The sequence below is a fragment of the Pyxicephalus adspersus genome, chromosome Z, assembly GCF_032062135.1.
Source record: "Pyxicephalus adspersus chromosome Z, UCB_Pads_2.0, whole genome shotgun sequence".
In the NCBI taxonomy this organism is placed as follows: domain Eukaryota; kingdom Metazoa; phylum Chordata; class Amphibia; order Anura; family Pyxicephalidae; genus Pyxicephalus; species Pyxicephalus adspersus.
The window spans coordinates 58,821,816-58,838,663 of NC_092871.1; the positions used below are offsets into that span (position 1 = coordinate 58,821,816).

Sequence of the window (16,848 nt, forward strand, 5' to 3'; positions counted from 1 at the left end):
ACCAGATGCTATTGACGGATACTGCCCCCTCGACTTTACCTTTACCATTTTTGCGCAAATGGGAAGGTGATCTTGACACCACGTTCCCCCCAGAACAACTCTCAGCAACTCTTATCAGGAACTGAACTATAAATTGCTCACGTGGTGGTACAGAGTGCTGACTGTGTTAGCCAAAATGTATCCGGGAGTAGGTGATAGATGCTGGTGTTGTGAAGCTGCTGCAGGCAGCCTGATTCAAATATTTTGGGAGTGCTCCAAATATTTTGGAAGTGCTCCAAATATTTTGGAAGTTGCAATATTTCTGGTCAGGGGTGGCGGCGGTTATTGAAGAATTGACAGAGGTAGATATACGTAACAGCCCGGAGCTAGCCCTTTTACATTTGAATGTTTGGTCTAAAAAGAAAAACCATGCTTCTTTATTCAAACATCTTTTAAATGCTGCTAAGGCCTGCATTCCGGCCCTATGGAAACAATCCTTTCCTCCCACCTTGTCACAATGGTTTAGAAGAGTGAATGACATTATGGCAATGGAAGACCTTATTACCAGTCGGGACGGTAGATCGGATAAATACCAAAATACTTGGTTCTATTGGATACAGTATACCACTACTCAAGTGTACCTTTCAGTATACAGTGAGGCTGATAATGCTGACGTTCTGTTTTGAATACAGAGAATAGCATTGAATTATGTGTTCCCTACTGTGTTGAATCTGGCCTTTATTCAATCTGGCCTGCAATGCCGTGCCTCTCCCTCCCCCTCTTCCTCTATTTTGCTTTCTATTTCTCTATTTCTTTCTTTGGTTATTTTTGTTAATACTTTGAAAATTCCCTGTGCTCAGTCATTCTGCTTGTTTGTTCATAATATGTTTGTGATGCGGAAGAGGATAACGCAGTTGGTGATTTGTATGTTTTAATGTTTAATACCAGTATGTATGACTGTTCACTAAATTAAAAATAAAATTATATATAAAAAAAAAACAGCCATTGATGTTATTTGGTGGTTCATGACAATACATTCAGTAAACTTTCCAAATGAAGTCAGAATGACTCACAGGCCTGTCACTCCTTTGTTTGTAGAGAATGTAGGCATTCCACAAGCATTGCTCAACAAGATGCCTGAAGATCTTCTTGTAATATTTCTTTTGCTGTTTCCTCATTGCTGGGTAGAATGTCATTGCTTGATCAGCTCTGTCGACACCTCCCATGGTGTTATTGTAGTCTATCACTACTTGTGGCTTCATTATTTCTTTCCCACCTTTTGTTCGTAGCATAACAGTGGAGGCATTATGGACTGTACTCATTAGGCACACATCTTTCTTGTCACACCATCGCTGGGCCATCATTTTACCTTTCTGCCAGGCAACCATTTCTCCTGTCTTTAGCTTCGAACAATGCAAACATTGATGGCATGTTGTGCCGGTTAGCCGTAACGGTACCATACGCATCTTTTTTGTGTTGCAGAACAAACTCGTAAAGTTCATCAGAAGTATAAAAGTTGTCGGTTGTGACACAGTAGCCCTGATTTAGCAATGGCTCAGTGAGTGAGAGAACAGAAGATGTTGCCATTCCATAGTTTCTGTATTTTGGATTGAATTTTGTTCCTTTTCCAGTGTATAGGACTGAATCCCAAATGTAGCCAGTTGACGGTTTGCACAGCATGTATGATTTTACGCCAAATCGTGCTCTCTTTGATGCAATGTATTGCATTCAGCTGAGCCTCCCCTTGTGGGCCAATAGACTTTCATCTAAGCTGGTGTCTCTTTCTGGCACATAGCTCTGTTGGAAATTTTTTAGAATCAGTTAAAATACTTCCTAATTTTCTTGGATTTTGGGTTAGGATAAGTAGTTTCATCTAATTCTTTGTTGTTTGCAAAGTGTAAATATTTCATGATCAGGGTAAATCTGTACTCTGACATGACTGTGCCAAAAATGGAGTGGCAAGTATTTTATTGGTGGACCAATACCACTTCTGCAGGGGTTTGCCCACCACTCCCTGAAGTATCACTAAGCCCAGAAATGGCCAAATATCATCTTTGGGCACTGGTTCCCACTTTCCACCTCTGGCAAACCTCAGATGTGGAGCAGCTAATTGTTGTGCAGCGTACAGCGTACAGTTGTCCAAGCAACTATTTACAGAAACAATTGTAGGTATGCCAAGAGATCGGCACGTTCAGCATCTATTTTCATACCAGTAAATTTGAGTCTTGGGGGCACTGCCTGAGCCTTACCAAGGTCAATAGAGCTTGGCCACGCCTCCCCAGTTTACCGGAGCTTTACGCATCACATTGATCAAGCCGAGGATGCGATGCAGAAGCCGGCCAGGGATTGCTCTAGGACGCTGCTGGATCTTGGGGAGCAAGTAGGATGTTTTCGATGCTACCCACGAGTAAAATTTACCCCAAACCACACTCTGGAATACGGCCAGGGGGGTTAAGGTGAACCTGTTGTTTTTATGGTTGTGTTCCATGGGCTCACTTTAGGTCACCAATGGAACCTTGTTGTTGCACTATGCAAGTGCGCTTTTACAGGTAGGCTTTGGGGCTTGCTCTGCTTTCATTACAGTTTCAGGAAAGGGTCCCATATAAAGGTTAGAACATAGGATGTAAAACTGCACAGGGAGGTTTTTAGGAAGGACTGTTCCCTCATCTGTTACATTTTTTCCTTTTTTGGTTTGGTGTGCTTTTATCCAATCACATGGACCTGAAAAAGCCACAATGTTTGCAACCTGCCTCCTGTTGGCTTTTTATTTTTTTCCCTACACTACACAAGAGCATTCCATGTGCTGTGTAGAGCTTGGGTTTATATGTGGCACTATGGCATTCAAAGTCAGCCACCAGGGATATTGAAACTCCTGTACATGCACAAGAGTTTTATTAGCGGTGGTTGTCCAATGACCGAAGAGGATTGCCATGGAGTTGCCACAATGATGACAGCTTCCTGGGACACAGTGGTGACATAATTCTGGACTTGTTTTTGGGCAAGGTAAGTCCATATCCATAATAGGCAAGTGTGCTGTGCATACTTGCTGAATATGACAGAAGTTTACCACCTACAAACAAATGAATCTTTGTTTTTAGAACTTTTCTCTTCTGGAGGCCATCTGCTGACTTCTTGTATAATGCAGCATTAACAACGTATAGCATGGTATTACTAGAAAATATGTTAAATTTATTTCTTAGCAGCTCTACAATAGTATTAAAATTGTCGGTTGGCTGACCTTACTATTTTATTTAATTTTGCTATAGAATGACAGAGGAGGGTCGGAAGATGTTTGCTGAATTGGGAAGCTCTGTATCTAAGGAGGTGGCGTTCAGGGATAGTTGGGTCCTTGTGGGAGCCAAGGGAGTTCTGGACAAAACTCCGTTTGAGCAGGTACATATTTATGTTTATTAGTTTGTATGTAAGGCCTATAAACTCATGTACAAATCTGACAGTCAGAAGAATGATGAATAAATTTAAATATTATGTAAAAATGGTGTAGATTGCATCTGAAGATTATACAGTTGTGAAAGTGCAGTTGGGCAGCACCCTCTATTTAATACAGTCCTTTCACATTGGACAATTCAAGCAGAGCATACAAAAAGAAAATGAATAAGGAAAGGTTTTCTTCCACAATGAATGTATGTCAGGTTAATCTCTAGATGGAAAGCTATGGACTCCAGGATTTCTATGGAAATCACACACTCTATATTTCTAATCCCCCTATGTTAGTGCTTCCTATTGAAAACAATAGTAGAACTTGTACAGAACTCTTTATTTTCCTATGCTGCGGAGTACCCTTATAGTGACCTCAAAGTGACATAACATGATCTTGAATTTTGAATACTGAATTTCCCAGACACACCATCACAATCAGCCGTGGTGCCATCAGCCTAAAGCTGCGTACACACGTCCAATTTTTATCGTTGGAAATGAACGACGAACAACCGATTGGCCAAAAATCGTTACCGCCGACGAACGAGGATAGTCGTTGGAAATGAATGACCGGACCGGCGGATCGGATTGGACGACGATCCTTGACCATCTATCGTGTGTACGGTCGTTCAGTGATCGTGCATGTTCTGAGCATGCGCGATGAACGAACATTTGATCGATACAGGCTGTATTGTGTATGTGGTGGGAAGTAGTGATGGTTTCAAATGACAGAAGAAGCCGGGTAGGCAAGTTTGAAAAAATGGGTTTTGAGTGCTCTTTTAAATGAGCAGGGTATGCCTGAAATCTCTGGTTGTAGTCTATAGCCTGTAGCACCTAAGAAAGTCCTCTGGACTGATCACACTTTCCATCTCCTTGGATTTAATAATAGTGTCTTTTCTCCTGAACTGGTTAAAACCAAAGGACCATCTCTTTTCCAAATGATATCTAAAATTCCACACACAATACTTACACATCATAGAAACATGTTCAATATGAATTTACAGAACTAGAAGTACAAAACATAGGACTGTATTTTACAATGTAGGCAGACAATGTCCATTACCTTATTGTGTTGTGTGTCCTTAACTATTACTATCCCTACAATAGTTAGTACTTGCTACCTTGAGTATAGCACACTGCAGCCATCAAATTCATGAGCTTTATAATATTCAATAAGCTTTGATTACCGTGAAAGGAAGATGTGATGGGATACAGAGAGAGAAAACTGAAGGGGTTGCTTATCCAATCCAGGTTAAAAAGGCTAAAAAAATGTGCTTCTTACACAGTAACATTTTATTAATATTTTTTTATTACACAGCTTTTTTTTCATAAAAACAAATTTATGCATCTTTTTTGTAATGTAGTCACAGCTGCATGAAATAATGTGATTGTTTAAGAAGTAACTATCCTGTGTGTGTTCATCATTTATTTATTCTCAGGTTCTGGTCTGTGAGCTACACGTAAAGTGGAAAATATGTGTATGACTAAAGGACCTCTACCAGGAAACCATATATAGAAATCCCACAGAACCTATTTTGAGCAATGCATTGTTATATTGCATTTACTTAATGACACTTGCAGAATTTATGAAAGCAGTAAGCATTCTTCCCTTCTGGTTGGCAAGTTTGTAAGGCTTGACTCTGAGCACTGACTAATAACAGGTTACAAGTATAGAGACAAAAAAAAAGAGAATACTTTCTTTGCATGAACAATGTTTTTTTTGAAGAAAGAAAAAAATGTACGCCATAAAACTTCATATACATGTAAAACACCAATAGTAAACTGGATTTTTCCAGTTTCCACACTGCCTGTCTCTTCTGCAATGAAGAACCTGCCTGCTGGAATTTTATTAAAAAATAGGTTTACTTCTACTTTAACCCTAAAACATGCAAATTATACATATTGCATGACAACCTACTGGCATAATTCAGTAATGATTTTTACATTTGCAGCTAGATAATTATTTTTTTTTTTCAGCAACCCCTTGCTATTTTAGCATGACCCTTGGTATTATATTGAGAAGTGCATGGTTTATAGCTTAAAAGAAACCTGTAGTGAGAATGTATGCCAGCTGCCATTGCCAAAAGCCTGGCCTGTTATAATAAGCTTCCCCATCTCTGCAGATACATTTGTGTGTGATAACCTGCCTGTTCCACTACACACTGTATTCCATTTTACTGGCTCATAACTCGTACATCAATATTGGACAACCTGGAAGTGAAGGGAGGGAATTTTTTTTTTATTATAGTGCAAGCCATGTAGTGACAGGTTCACTGTAAATGGCCTCTGTACTATCTTACTATTCTTATTACTTACTACAAGAAGTATGCAGCTCACAAGCTTTGATTTTGTTATTTGCATGCCAGGTCAGTAAAAATGTTGTTTCCAAAAACAGCTAGGCACCAAGCACCTTTTTAAAAGTCAGCTCTGGCAGCCCTACAGTCCCCATATATAGTTTTTTTTAAAAGGCTTATACAGAGACTTGCATTTGAGCATTATGGATTTTGCAGCATTTTCTTCATTATGTGTTTTTCATAAAAAAGCAATAGAAACAAATAAAATATGACATTTTTTACATTGCAGTGCACTTGGAATCACATGTCAACAGGTGTTAATATGGCTTTTAAAATGTTTCCATTTGTATCGATTTAAATTGGGTAAAGCACAGGGTTAAGCCTTGTGTATGTTAATCATCACTTTTTTTTTTTTTTTTTTTTTTTTTTTTTTTTGTAAAGCAGTGTTGTTGATAGGGACAACCATATACACTGCAGGGGTATCCGCAACAATTACGTCATCTCCCAACCTCCTTCTGTTATGTAGATTTTGAGAAAGGCCATCTTAGTGCAATAACTTAAAAATATAAAAATAAAAGTTGGGAGGTTATGTTCTATAATCGCAATGTCTCCTAAATTCTTTGTACAGCAAATATGTCAACTAAGGTTAAAAAATAGCAGTGCAATAATCATAGGTCATGGCTGGAGGTTGTATGTTCCATTCAACAATTTGCTTGTAACTTAAGGTCTAACCTTCATGTCAGCAATATGTACATATGCAAGATTTTAGTAAAAAATTACTAGTTCCTAGTTGCTTCTGCTCTGTATTAATGCAGCTCTTACCTAAACGTTAAGCCCTTCTTAAACTGGCAGCCTTCTGGGATGGTTTGTCTTTATTTCAGTCACCTGATCGGCTAAAAGTGCAGCCACATTATCCCAAAGACCACAGATTAAAAGAAATGTATGATATATCAAATGTCAAGATTGATCTGTTTAGCAATTCTGTATATTATGTTTTGTGCTCTTTCTAATTTTCATGCAGACTTACGGTATGTGAGAGGGGAATAAATGAAAAAATGAACAGTGTGAAGACTGAGACATGGTTACTGCATTCTGAAGATTTTGCCTTTGCTGAATAGAACATTTGTAAACAAAATTGGAATTTAGTGTAATTTTTTATGTATGCATACTCCTTAAATGCAAGTAAAAAATAATTTTTAAACCTTTTACAATTTCCTTATGTCAGGCATTCACCTCTGGGCTTGCTATTGCATAATATTCATTTTCCATATTATGTGTAATCTCAGTGCTCTGTTAACCTGTTACCTGATACTTTGCAGAGTTTTATAGGTCCTACATACCACTTCACAGATTTCAACTGGGTTAGAAGCTAAAATTTACTTTTTATTGGCTCACATATCTCTGCATGAATTGAATCATTGGCATTTGAATGTTTCTGTGTTTGTGATCTGGAGGTCCTGCCAATAGTTTCTCTGCATAATGCACTTTCTGTTTCAGTCTCTTGCAGTTACCAGTAACATTGTCAGTCTATCATGCATGCTCCTTCAATAGGATTTACAGGGTGCTGTGCCAATGCACAGCTTCTTTGTAGTTTTAGAGTTACATAGTGACAAGTGAAAATAAGTCAATCTAATTCAACCAGTAAGAAAACAAAATTATAAAGGGAAACCTGCATATTACATTCAGAAACATATACCCAGTTGATCAAGAGGAAGGTGAAAAAACATATCTAACCCATGATCCAAATTACTTGAGCAGGGTAAAAAAAACCTCAAGGTAATCAGATATTCCTTATATCAACAGTAAACTCCTCCATTCCATACTTCTGGATAGTGGAGATGCACATAACAGCGATAGAAATATCACCAGGGAGTGCAAGAGCAACATTTAAAAAAACAACTGAAATCCTGTATCAGGTGAGTACTTTTTTTTTATCATTGCCCTTTTTTGAAAACCCATGGCTAGTAAGTGATGGGCCCACAGAGCATACTTGTGGTATACTTTTAGGGTAAAACAAAGAAAAGGAGCATTTGAATATGCTATTTGATTCACAATAGAAAGCCTGGCTAACACCAGACCTGATCATTAACACAAACCGAAAGTGAGCAGAAAGTTGAAAATTTAGAGCTTTACTTCCATCGCAGACAATTTAGAGGCATATTCACTTTATTTTCTGAGTGATGTGGTGTTTAGTTTTCAAATAAAACTAAACATGTTTAATATCTACAGTTTGGCAAGCCAAGTAATATTTCTTACCTAGCGCAAGAGTGAAACATCTCATTTTTCTTTTTTGAACTTTGAACTTTTTTGCTGGGGCTGAAATATTTCTTTTACAGCTCACAATGTATACATGACTGCGTGGAGCTGGCTGATTACATCTTGAAGACAAACTTTGCCTGTCAGTCATTACCAAACCTATACAAATTTGTATTTAGTTATTGATAATCTACAGGCTGACTTGTTCTACAACCTGCACATTAATGTGAACTATAGTTTTTATATTGACACTTTTTGTTTTTTTAATTTCTTTTTTTAATGATTTTCAGTAGCATAAAGTTCTTAAACACTGTGTCTGGTGCAGTTGAACAATACAATCTATTTTTTCAATACAATCACTTCAACTGTAAACATCAAAATGAATGATCTAGTAGTATAGAAATGTACCCCCCTTGTTATCCCCATTACTCCACAAAGAGCCTTGTAGAAGCATTTAATTTTTCAAAATGTTTAGCTAAAGGGCCAAAAGAGAAACATTGTCAATTTCTGGTGCCATGTGGGTACTATATACCTTATTTAGTCCCATCTATTAAGACTTTAAAATAACAACTTTAATATATTATCTGTATGTACTATAATATCTCCTGCCTTTGTCCTAAAGGTCATTTTTAATTTATATAAAAGGGTTGTATAGCTATTTATATAAAGTAAAAATTTGAATTGAGGTCTGCTTTAAGATCTTTAATGTGAAGATTTTTTTTTACTCAGCATAACTAGCTTAATGACCAATATATATTCACCTTGCATTAAAGCCATGGATGCATCCCACTTGTGGTGAGTTGTGAGTTTATGGCCCAGTACATCTCTGTGTATGGAGTTACTGTTCCCTCAACAAGTTCTTCCTGTATCCAATAAGAAACTAACCTCCACCAACTGGATCTGGAATGTGTCAATTTTGAATGGAATAAGATCTGATATGCCCCCTGCCAGGTATAAAGCTGTGGTCTATCCTCAAACAGGATCCACTAGTATGTAGAAGATAAGAAAAGCTTTTGATGTGCGGGTGTTTCTTTCTACGGAGTTTGGACATTGTGATTAATTCCATAATTATTATTATTAATATTATTATTAATATCATTCCATGGTTTTTGGTCTATCCTTATTAGAGGAGTCCAGTTTATTAACAAGAGTATTGTAAAACCAGCCCACCATAATAACTGTTAATTGCACAAATGAGCCATGTTTCTCTATTGAGAAAAGGTTTGATTTGTATACATTTTCCATTGCTAATCTATATACCATGTGCCTGCCTTTTAAGATCATAAAACACTCATCATACAATAAACCAAAATCTTTTTTTGATCACACATCTAACATCCCTGAAATAGTAAATATAATGGTGTTTATAGTAATATTATTTTATTGCCCATTATTGTGTGTGTTCAAAATTAAAAAAAAATAATGGGTCAACTTTTTAATTTAGCTCTTGCCTGGTTATTTTAATATTATATTTTAAAGAGCAAGCATGGGTGCCATCAATGCCAAACAGAGCCACAGATAATACATAATGCAACCAACAATGTCTAAAAAAATAAATGTTACAATCCCTGCCACTTCAACAACACAACAGGATGGTAAAGAACCAAGAATGAAGAGACTCGGCACAATAACTTGCAGGTAGCTAATTCCTCTGTATCTGTTTTTTGTTTTTTTTCGTTGTTTAAAATAACAAATATTGTTTCTACCCCTGGCATTTAACAAAAAAACTCAACTCTGGCCCAATCTTTGGCTGCTTTACTTACCTTTATTTTCCAGAATCACTCAACCTGGGAGACAAAAGAAAGACCATTAGTGGAAGGTAATATAGTACCACTTCATTAACATGGAAGCTTGTGAACAGTTTAAAATGTACTATAGTTTTTTAAGTGACCTAAAATGTCATCTGATTTTTTAACAAGTTCTAAAAGTAGATGAAGAAAACCTAGTGGAACAAATTAAACACAAGCTATTATATTTAGTCATGTATTTTCATAAAGAAATGACCAACTAACATATTTGCGTGAGGTAAGTGAATTCTTAGGATTATCATAATTTAAAAGTGAAATCATTCTGGTGTTTTATATCGATGGGATGACATTTTTTTGTCATGTGTTTTTTTCTTAAAGAAACGTCAGCTGTTAGGGTAATATTACGGTTGTAAGAGAACAGAACCTCCCTGATGGCATTCCTGAGTGTGTTTTATTGTCCAGGGAGATTAAAAGTCTTACCTGGTTCCCATGTTCCAGCGACGTCCTCCAGCGATGCCCAGCATCTGCGTCCCCGGCATGTAAACGTTGGGTACACAAGGCTAGGAGAAGCAGATGCCGGCCGGGCATCTGCTCGTGGGAGCCTGGCTGGAAGGCGGGACCGAGGAGCTACTAGGCGGGTCCGGGCAGGAAATGTAAAATAATGAGGATTTTTAAATGTACTGATTTTACATTTAAAAACTCATTATTCATACCGCCAGGGAGGTTAAAGAGTTTAGACTCCGTCGATCATGAGTCTGACAGATTAGTGTACAAATGGAAATTCAAGACTGATGTTACCCTAACGAGAAGTAGTCCACAATTAAAGATAACTAACTGGAAGGTGTGTAATAGTCTGAGAGGATTCAAAAGTACCAAAGCAACTGAGGCCCGTTTCACATTGCCAAATGTTGATGTTCATAAGTCCATCATCAGAAGAACGCTGAACAGAAATGGTGTGTATGTAGCAGTTTGAAAAGATCATGTGGACAAACCAGGATACTGTAAGAATGTTTTGTGGACTGTTGAAACTTTTTGGCTTAAAATGGAACTAAATTATGGACAAAAAAAGTCATTTTCCTTTACTTCTGCAGATCCCTTGATCCCCTTGGAGATGTCTTCCATACGTATCGCCTCGATGCCACCATCTTTTTTCCTTCTTCTGGCTACATCACCGGATCTACCCTTCTATATAAAGTAAGAATTGTGGTGATAGGTTCGCTTTAAATGAGGAGCCATACAAAGAAACACACTGCATTCCAGAATAACAACCTTTTCCCATCTTGGTAAAATGGTGGTGGAAGTGTTCTGGTTCAGGTCGGTTTTGCTGCCATCAATGAGGGAGCAATTAATTCTGAATTATACCAGAGAATTCTAAAGAAAAATGTCAAGTCATCAGTCTGTGAACTGAATCTCAACAGACAGCAGTCATGCAGCAAGACAATGATCCTAAAAACAAGTTGTTCAACAATGTTCTAAAAGTTAAAGTCCTGATCCTAATCCACTTGAAATTTTATGAAAAGACCAAAAGCGAGTAGGGGAAATCCACCAACATCCAAGAGTTTAAGCTGTTCTATATGGAGGAATTGGCTAAAATTTTTCTGCATTGATGTGCAGGACTGTTACTACAAATATTTTGTGGCAGTTATTGCTGCACAAGAGGCGCATATGCAGATATGTTTTTAGATTCTCTTATTTTTCAATAACTGCATGACCAAATATAATATTCTTGTTTTGTTTGTTTTAACAAAGTTTTTATCTACTTTTAAGATTTTAAAATCAGGTGATGTAGGGTTCACAAACTTTCAAGAACCACTGTATATAAAAATACCAAATATCTTTTCTGGTCTATAGAAATAATATTAGGAATGCAGCACTTAACACATAGTTATAAAAAAAAATCAAATAATGTCCATACTGATGATGAGAGCAAGCGTTCTGACTTGTAGTTTGACATTAATAGTGAAGCTGCAGCTGGCCTAATTTTATATTATTTTCTGTAAAGGTGCACCTGACTTTGTTGTATAAGCCTACAAAGGTCTACTTCTGGAATTCAATGCAATGAATGTAATGTCAATGTCGCTTCGGCATACAACTCCCGGTGTGCACTCGCGCTGACACGTTGGAATCCGGAAGTGAGCCGGGGGTGGTACTGGACTCGCCTTGGCACGTCACATGTTAACCAGGAAAGCAGTCTGTTGTTCTGGGAATCAGCTGCTGTGTGGTGGCCGGTCAGCGCAGTGACTGAGCGAAAGTCGGAGGAAGAAAAGGCATCGCTGGGCAGCCCGGGAAAACGGAGTGAAGCACCGCTCATCTAAATTGTGTATGCCCTATACTTAGGGGAACAGAACGACCGACTGTGTAAATAAGGAACCAATGAGATACAAAACACGGACAACAAACTGAAACACCCCACATGCCGTGAGATCCAGTCTACAGACCGGGTGAGCAGAGACCACCTACAAGCAGTGACAGCCATTGTTCACCCTTGGAGCAGAGACCCCCCTACAAGCAGTGAGATTCATTCTACACCTAGGGAGCAGAGACCACCTAAGAGCAGTGAGATTCATTCTACACCCTGGGAGCAAAGACCCCCTACAAGCAGTGACAGCCATTGTACACCCTGGGAGCAGAGACCCCTCACTAGCAGTGACAGCCATTGTACACCCTGGGAGCAGAGACACCCTACAAGCAGTGACAGCCATTGTACACCCTGGCAGCAGAGACCCCCTACACGCAGTGACAGCCATTGTACACCCTGGGAGCCGAGACACCCTACAAGCAGTGACAGCCATTGTACACCCTGGGAGCAGAGACACCCTACAAGCAGTGACAGCCATTGTACACCCTGGCAGCAGAGACTCCCTACAAGCAGTGACAGCCATTGTACACCCTGGGAGCAGAGACACCCTACAAGCAGTGACAGCCATTGTACACCCTGGCTGGCAGCAGAGACTCCCTACAAGCAGTGACAGCCATTGTACACCCTGGGAGCAGAGACACCCTACAAGCAGTGACAGCCATTGTACACCCTGGCGCAGGGACACCCTAAAAGCAGTGAGATTATTTCTACACTCGGGGCACATATATAGCCTTCACCTAGTAAAAGAAAAACAAACAGCAAACTGACAGCAGAAACACCAACACACACTGTAGACTGCAAGAAACAGAATAGATCCCACTGATCTGCACTTGACAAGTAACAAATGCTGTAATTTAAGACTCTGTACAGTCAAGAAAAACATGTTGCAGTATGAAAAAGACTGTTAGACACCTTGCAACATCTCACACACAAGAGAGACAAACTACCAACATATAAAGAAGCTTGACAGCCAAGAGACGCCTGCCAGGAATTAGGAGTCTCACCCAGTAATCAGCAAGCAGAACAATTAAGATACATCTGGATACAGGTGACAGCTATTTGAAGAGGAGCAGTGGTCATGCAGTGAAGGGTTTATTAAGAGAGACACCTTGAATGTACCCCAGGACTTTTTGCTTATGTGCCCCACAACCTGTGAAATTTAGAAACAATAATGTGTTATGCCGCAGTTATACTGTAAGAATGACATTTCAACAATAATTCTAAATGATGTCACCCAGGTCATTATCTGTGAGGTGATATTTGGAGACAAGCCAAACACTTATGAAGTGTGACAGTGTGGACTGAGACCTACCCTTCTGTCATGCACAATGCAGTATTTTGTGTTTCTTTTTTTTGGTTTTGTGCTGTCGTCCAGATCCTCTCTGCCTATCAATAGTTCTGAGCATGTGTCAGATTCCCCTGTTCCCAGTGTCAGTCAACCCTTGAACTCTTCGCACATCTTGATTACATCCAACCCTCCCACCTCCAGATTCTTATCAGCCTCACCGCCTACCACTTCATTACCGAGTTTTCTGCAAATCGGAGATGGTTGCTGCCTGAAGTTTGACTTTCCAGAGCATAGTAAGGGTGTCATTGTCATCAGCACTGGAGCTGCAGCTCGTACCTCTGAACTTAGCGTGAGGTCCTTGGACACATCGGTGTTGCAGGTTCTTAATGTGAGTCGTGGTTCTGGAGGACTCCCAGGCAAGTTCCTCGCACATATCTGGTCAGGGATGCCTGGCACAGCACATCTTCATCTTAGACTGCACCTTCTTGACTCTGTCATTGAAGAGCGGGATGACTTTTCAATTCATGTTATTGCCAATGATGAAGCCCCAGAGTATACAGGATTTGCTGCAAGCCACTTTTCAGAGAGTCCTCTGCTCTATGCGCTCCTGCCCCTCATCTTCATTAACAAGTGTGCCTTTGGATGTAAAGTAGACCTTGAGGTTCTAAAAAGCCTGATAAAGCATCCCTACCCAGTCCTGCTAGGCATTGTAGGACAATTTGTTCTAATGCCTCTGTATGCATACCTCCTCTCCTTGATTTTGGGACTCTCTCTGCCCTTGTCATTGGGCCTGGTGGTCACCTGTTCCTCTCCAGGAGGCGGTGGTGGGTATCTTTACAGTCTTTTGCTGGGTGGAGATGTTACTGTGGCCATATCTATGACACTGATTTCCACAGTGACAGCTGTGGGCCTTATGCCTCTTTCGTCTTCACTTTATGGATGGTTCCTTGGTGTACACCAAACGTTGCACATTCCTTTTCTGAAGATTTTAGCTACACTGCTTTTTATAGCTGTGCCAATTTCCACAGGAATGGTGATCAAATGGCGCTTTCCTCAAGTTTCCCGGCTCCTTCTGATGGTTATAAAGCCTTTCAGTGTTGTGCTTATGGTTGGGGGCCTGATCATGGCCAATCAGATGGGATCCTCCTTGCTAAGCAAAGTGCAACCTTTACTGGTGGTAGCAGGGGTCAGTGTGCCACTGGTGGGACTTTTGACTGGCTATCTCCTTGCATACATTCTTTGTTTACCCGTTCCTCAATGCCGGGCGGTTAGCATTGAAGTTGGGGTACAGAACAGCCTACTGGCCTTAGCTGTACTACAGCTCTCCTTCCAACGTGCTGAAGCTGATCTATCCTCCCAGGCGCCATTCTTGGTGGCTTTGAGTGGAACTTCGGAGATGCTACTGCTGGTCCTTTTACACTTCGCCTATAGAAGGTTTAAAGATAGCAAATGAGGTTTTGGACAAGGAAGCTACCAACTAAGACGATGAAAACCATTTACATGCTGCAAACTTGGACTTTCAGTACAAACTCCATTTTACATTAAAAGTGTATTTATAGGGATAGGGATTGGGTAAACCAGTTTGTTTTTTGCCATCTGTGCACCATTGGGGACTTTTTTCTTCACTTCTTATCCCACAAAGTAACAGATTTTAGAGGAACATTACAAAATAGTGGTAAGTATCCAATACAAGATTTTAACATACCTCTTGTTATGGGGACAACTCTAACATTTTGAGTTTCTTCTTACTTTCAATCTCAGTTACAAAAGAAATAACTATAGATTGAAGGGTGATTCTGTCCAGTGGGGACACGGGTGGCAGAAAACAATTGACAGCTTCTAAGCCTTTCCCACTCTCCTTTACCCTGAAAAAAAAGAGTTTTGCCTAGAGATATACTATAAGTAAATTTACCATAACATTTTCCCTCTATTTTTTTTTTTACTTGTCTGACAATCCATCCAAAGAAAAAATCCAAATTGTTAATTGAAGACAGGACATCGGTAATTTAATTAGTGTTACTGGTCTTTTCCAATGTTCCTCTGCAGAAATTTTCTGGAATCGATTTAGCTCAACGAGAGAAAACATGCTGGGAAAAATTTGAGAACCTACTTCTGAAAATGCTGATTGCCTGGCAGTCATGCAGATCCTTAACTTTTATACTTTGTGTCACTAACCTGAAATAAACATTTAGCAAACAAAGCCAAATTGAAGCTAAAATTTAATGACCTTGTTAGTTCTAGGTCATTGACTCAAAGTATTGATACGTTGTCAAGTACAGAGCTAATGATTTTAGAAGGAGTGGTCAGCAATGGCAATCTACATGTTTTTCTTGGCATAGATATCCTTTAGCACTGAAGCTTGACAAAAAAACAGATATGACAAGAAACAACTAATCAACTTGATTGATTGTTTTGAGTTTTCTTTTATTCTTAGTGGAAGCTTATGTTCATGATTACTTAGTGACTTTCTCCTTCTCTAGTAATGTCTGGATCTTTAAACTTGTCTTTTTTAAATCTTCTTTAGATAGCTGTAGTTAAAGGTCCCCTAAATAGGACATTTAAGCTCACTACATTGATATTACATAAAACTAGTAACTTGACAGTTTGTACAGGCATATTGAAACAAAATAACCAGTAAAAGCTATTTTATTGGCATATCCTACTTGTCAGACAGGTGGTGTTTGTAGCTACAAGTTTGCCTAGCTTACTCCTTTGTTCTTTTTTGAAGCATGATCAGGTACTTCTTTAGAGAACCTTAATTGACTTTTTCCGGTTTACATAAACTGAAAAAAAGCGGAACCTGTAACTTGGTTCTAGTTACCTCTTAAAGAAACCTTTCCTGGGAGAAATATGTTGGCTGCCAATACTAACCTTTAAAAAAATGCTGGTTACCTGCTTGTCTTATCAATCTGGTTTTACCGTTCCAGGCAGTCAACCAGAATTTGCAGAAGGAGAACAATTGTAGCCAATACTACTCCTTATTTATAAGTCTTCAAGATGTTCAGTGATCTCATTTTTGCCTGAACTGAGTTTGTGTAAGATCTTCAGTTCCTTTCTGAACTTAGTCTTGTAATAATGCATTTTTACCAGCCATTGTTAAGTTATTGTCATGCCAGATTCTAAAGCCAAAGCATTGCATGTATTAAGCTCCATGCACTGAGGGTGGGGTGGCTATTTTTATATATATGGTTTTGTAAACAGAGTATGGTGCGAGATCCCTCGTTTTTCTTTTTGTTTTCCTGTTGTTTTTTTTTTTTTTTTGCTACATGGAAATTAAACAAAAGTAAAGCTGTAATGTGCCCTGTGCATACTTGAGATTGACTGTGTACAATAAAGAAAAAACAACTATACACTAATAGTTCATTGCAGACTCTTTATGGTTTTTTAATTATGCATATTTGTCAATGCTTGAGCCGCATTGGATTGCATTCTGTCCACTTTACGGCAGCTCCCCCATTTCTTTTTCTGGGGGGATATTAAGATATTTTA

At 39.0% G+C, this 16,848-nt stretch overlaps 2 protein-coding genes and 1 long non-coding RNA gene across 7 annotated transcripts in view; 2 read left to right on the top strand and 1 right to left on the bottom strand.

The window, feature by feature from the left end:
* The window catches only part of LOC140343726 (protein FAM3A-like), a 33,064-nt gene extending 25,532 nt beyond the window's left edge, over positions 1-7,532 (top strand). For 4 of the 5 annotated variants that reach the window (XM_072430596.1, XM_072430595.1, XM_072430594.1 and 1 more), the window contains 2 exons: positions 3,246-3,372; positions 6,730-6,919. In XM_072430596.1, coding sequence (XP_072286697.1) covers positions 3,246-3,372; positions 6,730-6,744 — 142 coding nt within the window. In that variant the 3' untranslated portion in view covers positions 6,745-6,919. Of the gene's footprint in view, positions 1-3,245; positions 3,373-6,729; positions 6,920-7,511 lie in introns of those variants that run through there. The other variant, XM_072430593.1, reaches the window with a different exon arrangement.
* Positions 1-16,848, bottom strand: part of LOC140343731 (uncharacterized) — a 554,400-nt gene that overhangs the window by 90,545 nt on the left and 447,007 nt on the right. The window lies entirely within an intron of this gene.
* LOC140344503 (P3 protein-like) lies at positions 11,679-16,717 on the top strand. The gene has a single exon (XM_072431670.1). It carries the CDS (start codon positions 13,400-13,402, stop codon positions 14,810-14,812), a length of 1,413 nt encoding a protein of 470 aa, XP_072287771.1. The 5' UTR covers positions 11,679-13,399; the 3' UTR covers positions 14,813-16,717.

Coding starts and splice junctions, on each gene's coding strand:
- LOC140344503 (XM_072431670.1), top strand. CDS start 13,400: ATGCAGTATTTTGTGTTTCTTTTTTTTGGTTTTGTGCTGTCGTCCAGA.